The sequence below is a fragment of the Protobothrops mucrosquamatus genome, unplaced genomic scaffold (genome assembly GCF_001527695.2).
Source record: "Protobothrops mucrosquamatus isolate PMUCROS unplaced genomic scaffold, P.Mucros_1.0 scaffold772, whole genome shotgun sequence".
Taxonomy (NCBI): Eukaryota; Metazoa; Chordata; class Lepidosauria; order Squamata; family Viperidae; genus Protobothrops; species Protobothrops mucrosquamatus.
In genome coordinates this window covers 151,466-170,499 of record NW_015387040.1, presented here as the reverse complement: position 1 = coordinate 170,499, position 19,034 = coordinate 151,466, and the positions used below count along the sequence as shown (strand labels likewise).

The 19,034-nt window shown below is 47.3% G+C and overlaps 1 protein-coding gene across 1 annotated transcript in view; it reads right to left on the bottom strand.

Moving 5' to 3' along the window:
- The window catches only part of LOC107289816 (enhancer of polycomb homolog 1), a gene marked incomplete at its 5' end in the record, with an annotated part of 46,731 nt that overhangs the window by 3,228 nt on the left and 24,469 nt on the right, over positions 1–19,034 (bottom strand). Inside the window, 5 exon segments of the mRNA XM_015818627.1 lie at positions 1,334–1,482; positions 1,566–1,655; positions 1,737–1,910; positions 2,897–3,056; positions 4,503–4,651. Coding sequence (XP_015674113.1) covers positions 1,334–1,482; positions 1,566–1,655; positions 1,737–1,910; positions 2,897–3,056; positions 4,503–4,651 — 722 coding nt within the window.

Sequence of the window (19,034 nt, the reverse complement as noted above, 5' to 3'; positions counted from 1 at the left end):
AGAGAGAAGCAAAACAAAGAACAGTCTGGATAGACGTCACTATTAACAAAGATGCTGCAAAATCCAATTGGAATTAAGATAAAAAGAGCCCTCATTCCTCTTTATCTAGAAAACAACCCCAGTTTTTAAAAAGTACAAATACATACTTAAAAATACTTCAGAAAGTACATCACTAGACACAAAGGATGGTGTATTCTTCTTACAAGCCTCTAATTTGAGGCAATTTTGAATATGACAGGAAAGTAGATTATGGAGACTTGTCAAAGAGTTTTTATTGTAGAATGTGAACAACACTATGCTAATACTAAAACATACAGTATATACTACTTCTTTCCAAGGTGATGTGCATCTGTAGTAATAGCAATGTAAAACACCTTTATACCTCATTTTTATAAGGTAAAACAGTGCTGAAGGGTCCAGATTAGCTAGATAATTTTTTAAAAAAATATTTATTACATGCTGAAGCAATATATTATACCTCACTCTCAACAAAAGAATCCAGACAAGATATGCTTAATCACTATTTTTGATGCCACGGAAATCCTTGTAGAACAATATGCTCATGTAATCTGACATGGATTTTAATGCAACCTATTAAAAAAACTTATACCCATGCAAATCATTTGATGAGAAATCAAGCTGCTTTGAGATCTACCTATAGTCTTCTGGTTATTTGCATACAGAGATTATCTCAGAAGAACCTCAAAGCACCTACACCTTTAAGCAGAAAATGCACAGAATCACAGTGGTACCAGGAGGCACCTACTCTCAAGAAAGATGAAATACCACACCTGTCCCACAAACAGATTGCCAAACTGATAGTTCAAGTAGGCACGATAGAGGTCTGGTAACATGTTACAGGTTTTCAGGATCTTTATTTTCAGAAAAGTTACAGTGTGCAATGACATATGAAACATGATTAGTGCAAGCCTCTAAATCAGGGGTGTCAAACTGCCGGCCTACCGGACACATCATGAGGAAACCACGCTCACCCCATTGCCGGCAATGGGGAAAAAGTTCTGATACATTGTACGACGTCACGTGACGTCGCACGTTTGACATGTCTGCTCTAAATCATGGATTTTAAATGGATTCAAGGGGGAAAAGAGAAGGGGAAAAGTCACAATAAGGCTGTGTGTTTCTGTAACAGAAGGGAGATCATAATAAAGTCGAAGATATAGATTTAAGAATACAGATGGCTAATTAAAATTTATGTACTAATTTAAATAACAGCAAACATATTTAACAACTACATTTCAATTGTTTTTCTACATCATGTTCATACTTTTCAATATGATATTAGTGTAGTGAGTTTTATGATAAATAAGCCTACCTTCCACCACGTCCAACCCGTCTACGTGAAAACCAAATGCACCTTTGTGGCACAGTAAGGGTGGTTAAGCAGTATCTGTAATGCTCATCTCCTAATGTTCCCCCTTTAGGACTATTCCATGGCCAGTCACCAGTTTGTTCTAAATGAGGCTTTGAAAAGAAATATTTGAAAAGGATTAAAACATGATTTTAATAAGTGTTACAATACAGTACTGTAGAAACTCAAGACTTACAGCATAATACTGACAGCCTGCTTTCCTATGGAAAGCAAATGGCCCATCAGGATCATTTTCTTCCTCAACTTCAGAAGAGCCAGACAAGACCTTCAAAAAGAAAGCAGTAGTTAAGTATAAAGACGTAAGTATCTTTCCTCCCTCTGAACCAAAAAACTGTAGACGTCATACGTGAGAAAGAGGTTCTTCATCAGAGCTGGGAAAGTCGTACTGATTCATATCTTTAACATTAAAGATTGGCAGTGCAGAAGGAATTGACTGCTGAATAGCAATAGCAGCCGATGATACAATTTTGGGCTTCTTCTCATATTTTCTCTTTGGTCGTATAGCATCAGCTTTCTCTTGCTGCATGAAGAGAAAATGCATTAATGGTTTTATCTGAGTAAATCATATCCATTATGTCAACTCTACAACAAACCTGGCTACAGCCATTTTGCTCGTTCTATGTTGCCACAAGAATGGGAGGGGTTGCGGAGGATTTCTACTAGTCTAAACATTTTACTGTCCCGTGGGAACCAAGGTCATTTCTGTCTGTTAGATGGAGGGCGTGAGTATTTGGTTAGAAAGCCAGCCAAACTGTTCTATTGGGGAACGTAGGGAATTTCAGACTTGGTTTCACTTTTGACTGTGTCAATACTATGTAACCAATAAACATGTTCTTTGAGGAAATCTCAAGCCTCAGAGTTCTGATTTGTTTGGTCTTGTCTATCGGAACCTTGACACATTAGAACAGGGGTGTCAAACTGCCGGCCCGCGGGCTGGTTTCATCATACCGGAGCCGCGCCCACCCCATTGCCGGCAATGGTGAAAAAGCTCCGATACGTCGCGTGACATCACGTGACGTCGCGAGTTTGACATGCCTGCATTAGAAGACTGAAGTTTTAGAAACTTTTTTTTTAAATGTACCATTGTGATTTCTCCTTCCCTAATAGAGAATCAGGTAAAGGCTCTTTCAGGTTGACTGCAAATCTTGGTGACTACATGAACATTTCTAGTAAGAATTTTCTTCTGTATTTTTTTCCAACTTCACAATTGAGACCACAGCCCTGAGATTTCCTGGTGGTCTCCCATTCAAATACTGACAAGGTCTGACTTTGCTTAGATTTTCAAGATCAAACAGGTTTAGTTCATAGGAAGCTTTAACCTAATAGACTATCAAAATTACTTACCACAGATAATAAATAAGAGTATCAACCTAGATACCAGTTATCTTGAAATCTTTTGAAATGAAATTAAGAACAATTCACATAGTTTAAGCACATTTATAGCATAAAATTATAAAGGAGCATTTTTTTCAAGTAAGTAATATGCACAATGATAGATTTAGTCACCTTGTTTATTTTAAATTCCTTCAATTCCATACATTCTGGGTGTTTAAACTGAGTGCTATTAGGAATAGAAATAACAGGAATAGCATAGGTAGGCTTCATGGGCTGTCGATGTACCATTACTTCAGACATGATCTCTCCATTATAATCACCCAAATTATCTCTGGAAAATGAAGAAAAAGTTTGAATTTATCAGAACTTTTAAATGTTAGTTTATATACTTAATATCTGTATCTTTATTACATTGTGAATCTACATCAGCATTTCCCTACTTGGGCAACTTCCAAATACATGGACTTTACTTTTGACAATTCTTATCCAGCATGGACATTGTTGACAACCCTGGCAGTTCAAGGTGATGCGCCTGGAAATTGCCCACACTGAGAACTACTGATCTAGAACTGAGTGTTACATAAAAGTGTTACTCAAGAAGAAAAAATACCATTACAGAAATACTTAGAATATACATTCTGAAAGGATAATTGCAATAAGTATGCAAAATGTTTCAAATTTGAAATGTTCCGAGATCAACATATCTCTTTTCAGCTTGGAAAAAAAATCAGCTCCAAAAAGGGCTGTTCAGACTTCACAGAAGCATTCTGAGCTTGAAATAACAAAGGTGTTTAGAGTGCTAAATGTTTTATAAACCTCAGATAACAGTGAGAATAACATAGATTTTCAGTCAGTATTTTCAACTCCAAAAGTATAATGGATCTTTAATGATATTATTTCAAGCAAAGCAGACTTACTCTACTTTGGTCATTACTAAGTATTAACATGGATTTCTAAAATAGTAAATTGAATCCCTCTCAGCATCTTTTTCTAATACAGACTTAATTTATTTTTAAAGATATTTTAATACATTCCAATCAACCAATATTCTCCCTTTACAATGAAAAACAATTGACCCCTGCAAATTAATATACACCTTTCAATTTATATAACTCCAGATAGATGCCTAAAGTTGCCTTGGTTTCAAAATTGCAAAAGACATCTTCATGTGACACTGACTTATACTAAACCACATTAATCTATCTGCTACCTTAATACTGTGTGGTCCAATTGCCACTGCTTCTCAGGGTCTTAGAGAAGAATGTTTCCAGTCCTATTTGGAGGCAACAGGACTGAATGTGTTGCAGTGGTTAGAGTACAGTACTGCAGGCTGCTTCTGCTGACTCCCGGCTGCCAGCAGTTTGGCAGTCCGATTCTCACCAGCTCAAGGTTGACTCAGCCTTCCATCCTTCCAAGGTCGGTAAAATGAGGACCCAGATTATTGGGGGCAATATGCTGACTCTGTAAACCACTTAGAGAGGGCTGTAAAGCGCTGTGAAGCGGGATATAAGTCTAAGTGCTATCAGGACATGTCTACCCCTAATCATCCTTTTCTCCAAAATAGGAAGATTTGCCAACGATAACCAAGAAGACATTTGTTTGATAATCTAAAACACCATTTTTATCCCCATGCCTACATATTCACTCACAAGCACAACTATGTTACAAATGTGAAGCAAATAAAAATATATTACAATTTTATAAAATATTATCTATGTGCCAATTATTTAATAGCAATCATAATTTAAAACCAAACTGTTAAAACCAACTGTTTTACCTTTTTTCCATAATTTCCAATGTTAAATGCAGTAACTCCCTCTTGCTCTTTTCCCTTCTCTTTATCATCTCTAGAATTGTTACCGCATGACTCAGATCCCGCCTCAGTTTAAGCATTTTTTCATAAGAAGCTTCATCATTCTTTCGATTCTGCAAAATTTAGCATACAAATGAAACATTTATATTTTTAGATATCAAACTATTATATAGTACATCAAATATTTTCATACTGGAATATTGTGAAATCATTTTTCAACCACAAATTCTAAATATTTATTTACGAAGATTGTTATGCCACTTGAATCACTATGACTCCAAGCAGCTCAAAACAGAATTGCAGTAGTACAATACAAAAATGTAATAAGTAATACGTTTGTAAAATGCTTTTATAATTAACAATGTGTCAACGCTGCTAATAGTGAATATTCTTGCTTTGACAAAATATGCAGAACTGTCTGGTATTTTTAGAGTTAATTCAGATGACAGAGAAAGGGAGGAGATTAGTAAGGAAAGCCCGGGAAAAGGAACGGAAGTGAATCTTTGCCCTCCAGGTTAATTGGAAGATGTGAATCATGACCCCCAAAATAGGGGAGGGGAAATGCCTGGAATGTTATGTGCAAAGGGAAGAGAAATTCAGATCTTGGCATCCATCATGCCGTGCTGACACGCCTCTACACTAATAAAGGCTTTTTTAGGTTAAACCATGCCTGAAAGTTCTTTGAAGTGTTTCATTAGTCAGACACATGACATCATGCCAAGATCCACAAATATTTTAAACCAATTAAGAGGTCCCGGACCTCGGTCACTATTCCTAATCTAAAGGGGATAGATGACAAAGATTCGGGGAAGATCTCATTATGGAAGGAGAAAGATGGCTTGAGGCCAGCACCTCAGCAGCAGCAGCTTCCCCAGAGAGTGGAGCGGCAGCCAGCCAGCCGGGGGAGAAAGAACTCTGGCAGATCTCCCAGCTGGGAGCAAAGACTTCAAAAGCAGAATGGAGAGATAACAAAGTTTTGGGTGAGTCGCTGGAAAGATTTCAAAACCCAGAGGTGAAAAGCAGAAATCAATTCCTGGAGAGAGGAGCCTATACCCCTCCCATGGCACATCAGAAAGCCTGTCAGATCCTGTCTTCCCCTGCCAGGGACTACAACCCTGAAGAGAGAGGGAAATCCAGTCTGAGGCATCTGCAACAATGGGTAGATTGGGTTCCCCAGCAGATGGATGGTCAGCGATTTCTGAGCTTGGCACAAATAATAGAGGCCTTGCAACAGCTTGGGGTGGTGAAGAAGCCAGGAGATCAGCAGCTGGTGGGAGACCGACCACAGCAAGGAGATTGGCCACAGCCCCCGAACGTGCAACCCCTGGGCATAAATCTGCAGCCAGGATGGGGCCAGCAGCAACAGCCACCGTGGGGGCCCCAACAGCCTATAATTGCACCCCCTTTCAGAGCAACCTTCGATGGGGACCCAGAGAAGCTGGTTTTTTCCCTCAACCAAGTGCGTTATTTGAATTGCTGGGCCTATCTCTACCCGGACCTGGGGGCCATGGTCGATGTGATTGCATCCAGCCTAGAGGGAGAAGCATCCGAATGGCTGAACAAATTACATAATGAGCAAGCCCCCGAATTGGAGGATCCCCACCTCTTCCTCCTAGGGCTGAGGGAAAGATTTGAGGACCCATCTATTGGTCTTAAAGCAAGAGAACAGATCCACAAAATAAAACAAGCCGGCAGGCCTGCCCTGGAGTACGTGCGGGAATTTCACAAGATAGCAGGTCGAATAGAGGGGTGGCCTGAACAATCCCTAATCCATCACTTCATTGAGGGATTAGACGATCACCTCTCTCAGGCCTGCATCTATCGAGCAGTACCTGATCAGCTGCAAGAATGGTACCAGGCAGCAGTGAAGCTAGACGTTCAGCTCGCCCGCTATAAGAAGCTTCCCCCACCTGAATCCGAGCAGCAGCCAGAGCAACCCGGACAGCAATCACCCCCACGAAAACCTCCAACTACTGCGATGGCTGAGAGACCCAGACCACCTGAAGGCCTGTCAAACAAGTGTTTCCGGTGTGGACAAGAGGGACATCGAGCGGCAACCTGTCCAGTCCCCTACCCCCGACTGCAGAGCAGACCGGAACCAGTGACGGGAAAGAAACCTGCTCAGCGGCTAACGAGAGAAAAATCCAACCGGGTCACGCAAGAACCTGTTGCCCAGATTACACCCCCCACACAGGAGGACGCCGGGACTCCGGGTGGACCCGCCCCTGCTCTACCCTCCTTTGACAGCGACGATGAAGGAGAGAACGACCTGATGGTGAGTCGACACGTCCCGCCTTTTTCACTGCCCGCCAAACTTATAATCCCTAAGTCTGGGGCACAAATGGACTTAAACGTGCTAATTGATTCTGGATGCACCCGCTGCATTATTAGTCTGCCGTTTGCCATGAAAATGGGCATATGGGCAAAACAGCTTTCCAAACCTGTGAGGTTTGAGCAAGCCGATGGCTCCCTGATGGGAGGGACTCTTGTCACACAAGTAACGGAGCCCTTACGCCTAGAAATAGGTGCGCACTGGGAGTTTATTCGCTTCCTAGTGGCTCCACAAATGACAGAGACTGTGATCCTAGGGCTAGCCTGGTTGGACAAATGGAAGCCATTTATCTGATGGAAGAAAGGAATGAGAACTGTGAGACTACCTATAGGGCCTAAACCTCCCGCTGATTCAACTGATGTTGCAGGCCACCTTAGGCCACCCAATGAGCGAGCACACATGGCTGCCTCACCGCCGCCAGGCGAACCACTCATCCCCAATGAATACCGGGACCTGGTGGAGGCATTTAGTGAAAAAGAATGTGATGTCCTACCCCCTCACAGACCCAATGACTGCTCCATCGAACTGGTGCCAGGAGCCAAACTATGTCCCCCCTCAAAATGGAGGAGATGCAGCGATACGTGAATAAAAACCTACCGAGGGGGTTTATTGAACGGGCCAAATCTACCGTGGGAGCCCCTGTGTTGTTCAAAGAGAAAAAAGATGGATCTCTTCGTCTCTGCGTAGACTATAAGGGTCTCAACGCTGTGAGTGTAGAAAATAAATATCCCCTCCCCCTCCTAAAGGACTTATTAACCCATCTGGCTAAGGGGAGTGTCTTCACTAAATTAGACCTGAGAGAGGCATATTACCGGGTGAGAATAAAAGAGGGAGACGAGTGGAAAACTGCCTTCAACTGTCCTATGGGGAGCTATCAGTTCACAGTCATGCCATTTGGACTACAGGGGCCCCCAGCCGTATTTATGCAGTTGATTAATGAGGTCCTACATGATCACTTGTACAAAGGGGTTTTGGTGTATCTTCATGATATCCTGATATACAGCACGAATATGACTGATCAGATAAAGCTGGTGAGAGAGAAGTGTTAAAGAAACTATTGAATGCCAAGCTTTATGCCAAATTGCCAAAATGTGAATTTCACCAAACCCGATTAGACTATCTTGGCTACAGAATTTCCAACGAGGGCATTGAAATGGATCCAGCCAAGGTGAAAGCTATAATCGAATGGCAGCCCCCAAAGACTCGCAAACAGCTCCAGAGTTTTCTGGGTTTTGCCAACTTTTATCGTCAATTCATCCCCTCTTTTGCCGAGATTGCCCTACCCCTTACAGAACTACTCAAAACAGGCAAAGGAGGAGGGAAGCCACGACCGGGCCAACCACTAGCATGGACGATGGGCTGTCAAACAGCTTTTGAGAATAAAGAACAAAAGTGGGGTCCTGCAACCCTGCGCCTACACCTCTAAGAAATTTACTGAAAGCGAGCGGAGATGGGCAATCTGGGACAAAGAGGTCTTCGGGATTAGGTGGGCGCTATTAAACTGGCAACACTATCTAGAAGGGAGCAAGGTGCCATTTGAAGTATGGACAGATCACAAAAATCTAGAAGCACTGAAAACTCCCCGCAAATTGTCCCCAAAGCAAGTACGGTGGGCACAGTACTTTAACCGCTTCAACTTCACTCTAAAGTACATACCAGGAGGAAAAAATGTTCTAGCTGATGCGCTATCCCGGTTACCCCAATACAAAAGCGAACGGGAGGTTAACGAGGCAATTATCCCCAATCCACAAACTGCCGCTCAAGTTACGCCTCACAGGGTCCCCAATCCTGATGACCCTGGGGCAAAGAAAATAAAATGAGAGCTCCTCACCAATCAATGGTTCAAAGATAATCAACCCTCCCTAACGTGCAGGGATGGCTTGGCTTACAAAGGGGGGAAACTATATTTGCCAGAAGCCCTCCGTCTTAATGCTCTCAAACACAGCCATGATGTAAAACAGGCTGGACACTTTGGATATTTGAAAACCCTACACCTCACCCGCCGGCAATTTTGGTGGCCGGGGCTGAAACGGGATGTGGAAAACTATGTAAAAAGTTGTACTGTATGTGCCACAATGAAAAGAATTCCAGGGAAAACCCCTGGGTTACTGCAACCCGTGGCAGACCCTTCTCAACCATGGGAAGAAATAGCTATGGACTTTATAGTAGACCTACCTGAAAGTAGAGGAAATACTGTCATCTGGACTGTGATAGACCTGTTCTCAAAGCAGGCTCATTTCATCGCCTGCAAAGGACTCCCATCTGCCCAACGACTGGCCAAATTGTTCCTGAAACATATCTACCGGCTGCATGGCGCCCCTAAGCGAATAATTTCGGACAGGGGGGTGCAGTTCACAGCGAAGTTTTGGAGGAGTTTTCTTAAATTAATTGGATCATCTCAAGGTTTATCATCTGCTTTTCATCCTGCCACCAATGGGGCTGCAAAATCCGCTAACAAAATGGTGGAGCAATATCTTAGATGCTACGTTTCTTACCAACAGATGAACTGGACTGACCTCCTCCCTTTCGCGGAGGTGGCGTACAATAATTCTGTGCACAGCAGCACCGGTTACACGCCTTTCAGAGTGGCCACAGGAAAAGAGTTCAGCCCAATACCTGAATATCCTCAGTTGCCCTCTGCTTCCCAGACACTTGACCAATGGGTGAGGGGGTGGGAAGAAGTTTGGAGAAACACAAAAACTGCTTTAAAAAAGACTTTTGAAACCTATAAAAAGCAGGCTGATAGAAAGAGGGCTCCCCAAAGAACATTCCAAGTTGGGGAAAAGGTTTATTTGTCGACTAAATATTTACGCCTCAAATTGCCCAGCAAGAAATTGGGACCAAAATTCTTGGGGCCTTTCCCCATAGTAAGGATCATCAATCCCGTCACCGTAGAACTAAAACTCCCTAGGCTTTTAGGGAGAATTCACCGTCTTCCATTGCAGCTTGTTGAAACCTTATCGGGGCTCCACTTTAAGACCTCCCCCGAAGAAGGCACCTGGGCCCCTCGTAGTTGCGGGACAGACCCACTATGAAGTGAAACGTATTCTTGACTCTAGAATTTTTAAAGGGAAATTGCAGTACCTAGTACAATGGAAGGGATACCCATTGTCTGAAGCCACCTGGGTGAAATCAAGTGAGGTGAAAGCTGACAGGCTAGTCAAAAGGTTTCATGCGAAATACCCCAACAAACCAAGAACTGGTCATTAACACATGCTTTGTCTACATTGCAGGATCTGTCCTTTTTGTAAGGGGGGGCGGATGTCAACGCTGCTAATATTGAATATTCTTGCTTTGACAAAATATGCAGAACTGTCTGGTATTTTTAGAGTTAATTCAGATGACAGAGAAAGGGAGGATATTAGTAAGGAAAGCCCGGGAAAAGGAACAGAAGTGAATCTTTGCCCTCCAGGTTAATTGGAAGATGTGAATCATGACCCCCCAAAATAGGGGAGGGGAAATGCCTGGAATGTTATGTGCAAAGGGAAGGGAAATTCAGATCTTGGCATCCATCATGCCGTGCTGTCACGCCTCTACACTAATAAGGCTTTTTTAGGTTAAACCATGCCTGAAAGTTCTTTGAAGTGTTTCATTAGTCAGACACATGACACAATGCTCACAATCATCCCAGGTACAACAAACTAACAACTGTTTAGTCCCCAAATGGTCTTTGTAATTGCCATGCTTTTAAGACCTCTATAGTGAGCATGTGAATCTTATTTCTAGTGGAAAGTCATTCTATAAGAAAGGAGCGCCTGCATAAAATTCTGGCTTCTGAATCCCCACCCACCAAACGTCATGGGATTCTCATCAGGCATTTTTTGAAGGCACAATTTGGGCAGGCAGATTCTATTTGGAGTAAACAGTCTCTGTAGGACCTTAAAGGTGGCAGTAGCATCTTGAACTGTACAGAGAAGCAGACTGGCAACCAATGCAGCTCTTGCTGTACAGGTAGTCCTCGCGTTACGAGTGTAATGGAGGTATGAGATCACTCCCTTTCTTGGATCAGGCCCTTGGAAGCTCTGTTCTGGGCGGCAGCAGCTTGGAGCAGTCCTCCAAGGGCTGGATACAGCCTCTGGAGGCATGCAGAAGCCTCCCCCGGCCTCCGTTCCAGGCCGATTGGAGGAAGGCTCCGGGGACAATGGGGTCACTTTCTCCCCCAGCGCAGCGAGCTCCAGCAGGCTGGATGCGGGTGCGAGGGGCCTGGCCTTCTCTCTCAGTTGAAGGCTTCAGGCTTGCTGTCAGGCAGAAAGGAGTTGGGAGCAGGAGCAGGAGACAGGCACCTTTCGCATAGAGAATGAAAGTTTCTGAGGTCCGTGATTTAGCGCAACTTCAAACACTCGTGCGAGATCACAGACTCCAGAGAGTTCCATTTTCGGTGCAAAAAAACATTTCCAAGCTGACTCTCCTCTCCTTCAAAGGGAAAGAAACCGCAGCAGAGAGGATTTTTGTAAGATGAGTCCGGCGTGGCAGAAAGGGAGGGGGAAGCAGTTATGAGGAGTGAGGGGGGAATAGGGTGAAAGTTGCTCGTAAGGGCGAATGACTGCCGTGGTACTGCAATATTCGTAACTTCGGGACTTGCTCGTAAGCACTAGGGGGCACTCATCACGTAACTTCGAACGAGCGTTAAGTGAACGCTTGTAACTCGGGGATTACCTGTACTTGCTGTTATATGGGAAAATCAAGTTGTTCATGTTAATACATGAACTGCTGCATTTTGCAATAGAGTCTATATATATCTTCAAGAACAGTGCCCTGTAGAGCACACTGCAGTAGTCCATACATGAACTGGCAACAGCGTGAGTGACAGCTACCAGTTTTAGAAGCAAGAGCAACTGATTCACAACCCAAAAACCAAGCAAAGGCTCTCCTGCCCACAACTTCCACCTCCTGTTCTAACAGGAGCTACAAGTCCAGGAGGACCCTGAGATTGCACATCAACTGCTTCTGGAGCAGCACAACCCAATCAAGAGCTTAAATTGGTGTTATCCTAGAATTGATTTCTGAAATAGCAAGCACAATGCCTTGCCTAGGTTGAGTTTCAACCTTTTTCCCCACCTAGACTCTCATAGTCAGCACTGAGTCAAGTCTCCCATCCATCTCCCATTTGATCTGAAATGGAGGTGTATAATTAGGTAGCATCTGCACACTGATATCATACCTCAAATTGTCAAATTACTTCCTCCCTCCAGCCTCATATAGAAGGGGGAAAGGTTTGAACCCTCACACATTCCATAATGAAGTGTCCACAGGACTGACCTTTGTTCCCATACACACCAGCTGGGACCATGAACTCAGGAGGAGTGGAAGCAGCATAAAGCAGTATTCCCCCCCCCAACACTCACAGATGGTCTAGAGCACGGGTGTCAAACTTGCCGCATCATGTGATGTATCATGACTTTTTTTGCATTGCCAGAGCTGGGGTGGGCGCAGCCTCCACATGATGCAACCGGCCCATAGGCCGGCAGTTTGACACCCCTGGCCTAGAGCAGAGCTTTTCAACCTTTTCACCGATTGTACCACTTTTAAAATATGGCAACATTCGAGTACCACGAGTCACCTAGCAAGGTGTCAAACATTTGATGACCAAAAAAAATGGAAAAAAGTGATAAAGTACAGGTAGTCCTTGACTTATAACAGTTTGCTTAGTGACTGTTCAAAGTTACAACGGCACTGAAAAAAGTGACTTATGACCATTTTTCACACTTATGACCGTTGCAGCATCCCCAGGGTCATGTGATTTACATTCGGATGCTTGGCAACCGATTCATATTTATGATGGTCACATTGTTCCAGGGTCATGTGATCACCTTTTGCAACCTTCTGACTAGCAAAGTTAGTGGGGAAACCAGATTCACTTAACAACCATGTTACTAATTTAATCTCTCTCTCCCTTTCTTTCTCTCTCCCTCTCTCTTTCTCTCTCTCTCCCTCCCTCTCTCCCTCCCTCTCTCCCTCTTTCTCTCTCCTTCTCTATTTCTCTCTCCCTTTCTTTCTCTCTCCCTCTCTATTTCTCTCCCTCCCTCTCCTCTTTCTCTCTCCCTCCCTCTTTCTCTCCCCCCTCTCCCTTCCTCTTTCTCCCTCTTTCTCTCTCTTTCTCCCTCTTTCCCTCTCTCTTTCTCCCTCTCTTCCTCCCTCCCTCTCTCTCTCTCTCCGATCGGGGATCGATTTGGAGGTGCGGAGGGGAGGGGAGCGGCCGAGGGCTGCCCGTGTGACCTTGAAGCGGCCACCTTTGGAAGTACCAACGCTGCTCCAGCCAGGCTCGAGCTGGGTAGAGCGGGCGATGGGAGAGGAGCAGGCCGATCGCCATACCGGCAGCCGGGACTCCGGCGCACCTTCATGGCCAGCGGGGCCTACGGTAGCACTGGTATCGTGCGGCTCCCCGGGAAAGGGACTTCCTGGCCGCACTTCTCAGGGGGCGGGGCGCCCGGGCGCAGGGCCAATCAGGAGCCCCGCGAGGGGGCAAGCCTGCATGAAGAGCCATGCCTTTTCTGTGGGGGAGGGACACGATGAGGGAGCCAACCAATCGTGGGACGTAGATTCTGACGGGCGGGCAGCCTGAGCCGAGGCGCTGGCGATCACCTCGAGCCGCCACCGCGGCCCGATGAGGCCGCGCTGGGCCCAACGGGCAGCACGTAGTGGCCAATGAGTGCCGGGAGGGGGTGGCACTTGAGGGGTGGCTGAGTGTGCGGCACCATAGTGGCAGTCAAGCCCTGTGGGCTCGACATTCCTACGAGGGGGGGACGGGGCGTTGTCTTACCTGAACGCCTTTTCTCAGCAAGAGGAATGTAGAATCCACGGATGGGTTTTAGAAGTCCTCTAGCCCAATTAGACCAACAATCAAAGTTGCCACGCCCCTTCAGGGTCTGACCATGCCCCAGTTTCGAAAAAGGGCAAAGCCAATGATTGTATGACGTGATGGCTCCCGAACAGTTGACCACTGACCTGACTGCTAAAGAAATAGGGAGGGAGTGGATTCTACATTCCTCTTGCTGAGAAAAGGCGTTCAGGTAAGACAACGCCCCTTCTCCAGCAAGTGTAGGAATGTAGAATCCACGGATGGGACATACCAAAGCCCATATGATCCCATGGGAGGGACGCAGGCTGGTTAGGTGTCATCGCTAAAATGGACCACCTGCTACAAGACCCATCGGCCGAATGCGGCCTCAGCAGATTCAAACTTATCGAGCTTGTAGTGATGAATGAAAGGTGAAGGAGAAGACCACGTCGCTGCCCTACAGATATCAGTTATGGAGGCCTGAGCTTGCCACGTCGCTGATGTGGAAGCGCTACGAGTGGAGTGAGCCGTTAGGCGACTTGGAACTGGTAAAGCATAGGCTCAGTAAGATTCAGCGATACAGGCCTTGATCCACCTGGCGATTGTCGAAGATGAGACCTTCTGCCCCTTGGAACCTAGGCAGAAGGATACAAAGAGCGCCTCCGATTTGCAAAAAGGGGCTGTCCTCTTAAGATAATGACACAATGCTCTGCGCACGTCCAAGGAGTGCCACTTTCGCTCCAAAGGGTGAGAAGGATTGGGACAAAAATTCGGCAGGACGATTTCCTGGGCCCAGTGAAACAGTGAATTCACTTTGGGAATGAACAAGGGATCTAATCTCAAGACCACTCTGTCTTGGTGGAAGGTACATAAGTCTTCCCTGACAGAGAGAGCGGCTAGTTCAGAGACACGCCTTGCCGACGTGACAGCCACCAGGAAAGCCACTTTATGGGACAAAAGAAGTGGGCAAGACCTGAGAGGTTCGAAAGGGGACCTTGTAAGAGCCTGTAGGACTCGAGGCAGCTCCCAGGAGGGATACCGATGCACTACAGGAGACCTGGTATTGGTCACACCTTTGATAAAGGATCGAACCGCTGGATGATGAGACAACGGTGTGGAGTTGGCACAGGTGAACACCGTAGAGAGTGCGGCCACCTGCCTACAGATAGTGTTGGGCGCTAAGCCCATCTCCACACCATCCATGAGATATTCAAGGATTCTGGGTATAGTGACGGAAGAAATAGACAAACCCTTGTTGGTACACCAGTCCCAGAAGTTCCTCCAAGTTGCATCATAAATCCGGTTATTCACCGGCCGCCTTGAAGCCTGGATCATAGATATTACTCTAGGGGAGTAAGATCCCTGCATCAGGAACTGGCGTTCGGATGCCATACGGCTAATTGGAGCCACTGCCAATTAGCTGATCTGGGTGCCGTATGGCCCCTTGCGTTAAGATTATCCGCTCTGGAGAAATTTTCCACGGGGGAGCTACGGCGAGGTTCACGAGATCCGCGAACCATGGTCGCCTCGGCCAGTGTGGGGCCACAAAAATCAGCTCCGCTTGTTCCTGCAACAGCTTCCTGATGACGGCCGGAATCAAAGGAAGAGAAGGGAAGGCATATAGGAGGCCATTCAGCCAAGGACTGCGGAGAGCATCCGCTCCCTCTGAGCCCTGAGAAGGATACCGAGAGAGAAATCGTGGAAGCTGGGCGTTCGCCGGGGAAGCAAACAGGTCGACGTTGGGCCGACCGAACCGGTGAGTTATCTCTCGGAAGAGACGGGGATGCAAGCGCCACTCTGAGTGGTCTACCGTAGACCAACTCAGAAAGTCCGCCTGGCGGTTTTCCACCCCCGATATGTGTTCCGCTTTCAGGGACAGATTTCTCTCCGCCCATGCCCCCAGTAGCCGGGCCTCGGACATCAGAGCCCGAGATCGGGTTCCGCCCTGTCTGTTGACATGGGCCTTTGCCGCCACGTTGTCCGTCAGGACCAGCACGTGGCAACCCGCCACCGTCTTGTGAAAATGGCGAAGTGCCAGGTGTATGGCCCTGAGTTCCAGCCAATTGATGTTTTGTTTGAGATCCCGTTGGGACCACTGCCCTTGCGCTAATTGATGTTGCAGATGTGCCCCCCATCCAAATAGACTGCCGTCCGTGGTCAAGGTTATCCGACTCGGTTCCTTGAACAGGGATCCCTTGGACAAGGCCGGGGATAGCCACCAGAGAAGGGAAGTAAGTGTCTGAACTGGGACCCATACCCTCTGGGGAAAACAGGCTACGCCTCGCCTCTGATAAGGGAGCAGAAACCACTGGAGTTGTCTCGTGTGAAGCCTGGCCCAGGGCACTATGGCGATGCAGGAAATCAATTTTCCCAACAGCTGTGAAAGTAGTAGTAGGGTCACTCGCTTTTCCCTGCGCACTTTGGAGACCAACGTGCGTATGCTGACCCGACGCTCCTGAGATAGGAAAACTTGACCCAAAGTGGTATCTATTATTGTGCCCAAGTGTAACAACCGGTTGGTTGGAGTCAGGTGGCTCTTTTGAAAGTTGATCAGGAAGCCATGATCTTGGAGCGTCCTGATCGTCAGCGCCACGTCTAAGCAAGCGTTCAGTGCCGAGGACGACTGAATTAGGATATTGTCCAAGTAGCACTGAAGGCGGACCGGTACTAATCTCAACTGCGCGGCAAGAACTGTCAGGATTTTGGTGAAAACCCTGGGGGCTGATGACAGGCCGAATGGCAGGGCCTTGTACTGATAATGATGGTCGGAATACCTGAATCTGAGAAATCGCCTGTGAGCCGGATGTATGGGGATGTGAAGGTAAGCTTCTGACAAATCTATGGACGTGAGGAAATCCCCCGGTCGAATGCTGCCTAGAATGGAATGAAGAGTCTGCATTTTGAACCTGTGGTACACTAGGTACGAATTGAGGGCCTTGAGATCGAGTAATGCCCTCCATCCCCCCGAGGTCTTGGGAACCACAAAGAGGATGGAGTAGAACCCTAGTCCCCATTGATCCAGTGGTACCTGCTCTATTGCTTCTATGGAGAGTAAATGTTGAATGGCATCCTTCATGAGACCTTGCTTTACGGGATTTCGCGATAGGGGGCAAGCGATGAAACGTTGGGTAGGAGCCAGGAATTCTAGAGACAGACCGTCTCTGATGGTGGTGAGAACCCAGATGTCTGTGGTGGTGCTTTCCCATCTGTGGAAGTAATATGACATTCTTCCGCCGATGGGGGGGTCCGCTCCGAGTCACTTAGTCTTGCGGAAGGGACGACCTCCCCTGCCCCGGAAAGGTTGCTTGCCCTGGAATTGCAGCTTTGGCCTGTCCCTGTAGCCGGACCGGTCCGAGGAGCGGTCCAGCCCTGCTTGAAAGGGCCGATACCCACTCCAGGAACTTCGGTCTGAGCCAGACCTAAACGACGGGCGCCGATTATATGGAGAAAAACGTCTGCCCGTCCTTTTGGAGAGGTGAGAAAGTACCTTCTTTTTCTCATTTTCAACCAAGTAAGGAGTGAGTGCCTCCCCAAAGAGGCGACCACTCTGATACGGTGCAGCCGCTACCCTCCATTTGTGTCTGGTGTCGGCCCGCCAATTCTTAAGCCAGAACAACCGACGTGCAGCTACGTTGGAAGCTATGGCTCTAGCCGAATATCTGGCCGATTGCAGGGACACGTACGCCATATATTCCAGGGAAGCCCTCAACTTAGTGACGTCCTGGTGCACCCTCATCTCGTCCGGGGAAATTCTGGCCTGGAGTTCACGAAGCCATATCAGTGAGATTCTGGCGAAGAAGGAATTAGAAGTTGAGGCTCTTATCGCCAATGCCGAGGCCTGGTGAGTCCTGCGGAAGGAAATCTCAGATTTCTTGTCCTCGGCCTTAAGGGCCTCAGACATATCCCCTGGGATCTTGGAATCTGACAGAATAGGGGAGAGAGACTCATCCACTCCCGGGACCTCTAGAGCATCATTGAGGGAAGGGACCGTACAGTTGCAAGAAAAAGTATGTGAACCCCTTGGGATAACATGGAGTTTTGCATGAATTGGTCATAAAATTTGCTCTGAATGTCATCTAAGTCAGGGCTTTTCAACCGGTGGTACGCGTACCACTGGTGGTACGCGACCACCTGGCTGGTGGTACGCGGCGTCACCTTCCTCCCCCTCCCCCGCGTCGCTTTCCTCGCCCCCCCCGCTCTGCTCGTTCCCAGCTCACTTGTTTGTGGGAAATGCTGCTTGGTGGCAGCCTGCACAAACCCTACCGAACGTGCCCTGCAGGGGGGGCGCGAAGAGTGCAGGTGCAGAGCAAGGCCCCGCCCTCCCCAGGGACTCATTGTGCAGCAACCGGATTGACTTCTGCTGGTGCACGCAGGTCAGCGGGATCTGTATTGCCCTTCCCCTCCCTCTTCTTCCTTCACAACAAGCGCTAGCCTGAGAGCCCCTTCTGGGCTGGGAGAAGCGCACGCCGTTGCCTGTATCGCAGGCTTAAAGTCTAAAACAGCCGGGCTCTTGGCTGACTGATCGCCTTTCTCCCCCCCCCCCCAACTTTTCTACAAACCAGGAATTGTGGCTTGGTGGGGGCCTGGAGCGGGTCTCGGGGTGCCCGTGCACCCTTTGGATCAGACAAGCGAGCGATCGACTTTAGCCTTTGGGGAACAAAAGCCGGTCGGGGCTGATCTCTTCCTGCCCGGGAAGGCTGGAGAAGCCAGGAGAAAGTCAATTATTCGAGGGGGGGGAGTCACTTCTTCATTTAAGGCAGTTTTGGAAAAGTAACTTTTGCTGGAAAGGAAAGCAGGTTTCCCCCCCCCCCCTTTTCTTGGATCGCCTTCTTTGCTTGGGCCTCTGTTGCCTGTATCGCAGGCTTAAAGTCTGAAACAGCCGGGCTCTTGGCTGACCGATCGCCTTTCTCTTTCCGGGAGATGCGCCTTTGCAGCAGGCTTCCCCTTTCATTAATTGTCGGAAGTTTGAAAGGCAAGCTGCTCCCGGAGCGTAAAAGTAGAGGGCCCAAACGGCGAGAGCGACGAAGCTCTCCGACTCTCTGCTTCAGGGGAAAAATGTAGGGGGAAAATGACTGGGAGAAGTAGCCGGTTCTAACGGACGGGCCTGAAAACGGGAGGCGAACCGGCCACATACCCGCCCTGCCTGTGCGCTCTCCTCTGCCTCTGTGCGCGCACAGGCAGGGCCGTGTTGTGTTGCTGCCTGCCAAAACCAGGCTGGGGTCTGGGCGGCGTAGCACAGGACGAAGGAACAAGGAAGGAAGGAAGGAAGGATGGAAGGGAAATGGGAAAGAGGGAGGGAAGGAGGAAGGGATAAAGGGGGAGGTGAAGGAAAGAAGGAAGGGAAATGGGAAAGAGGGAGGGAAGGAGGAAGGGACAAAGGGGGAGG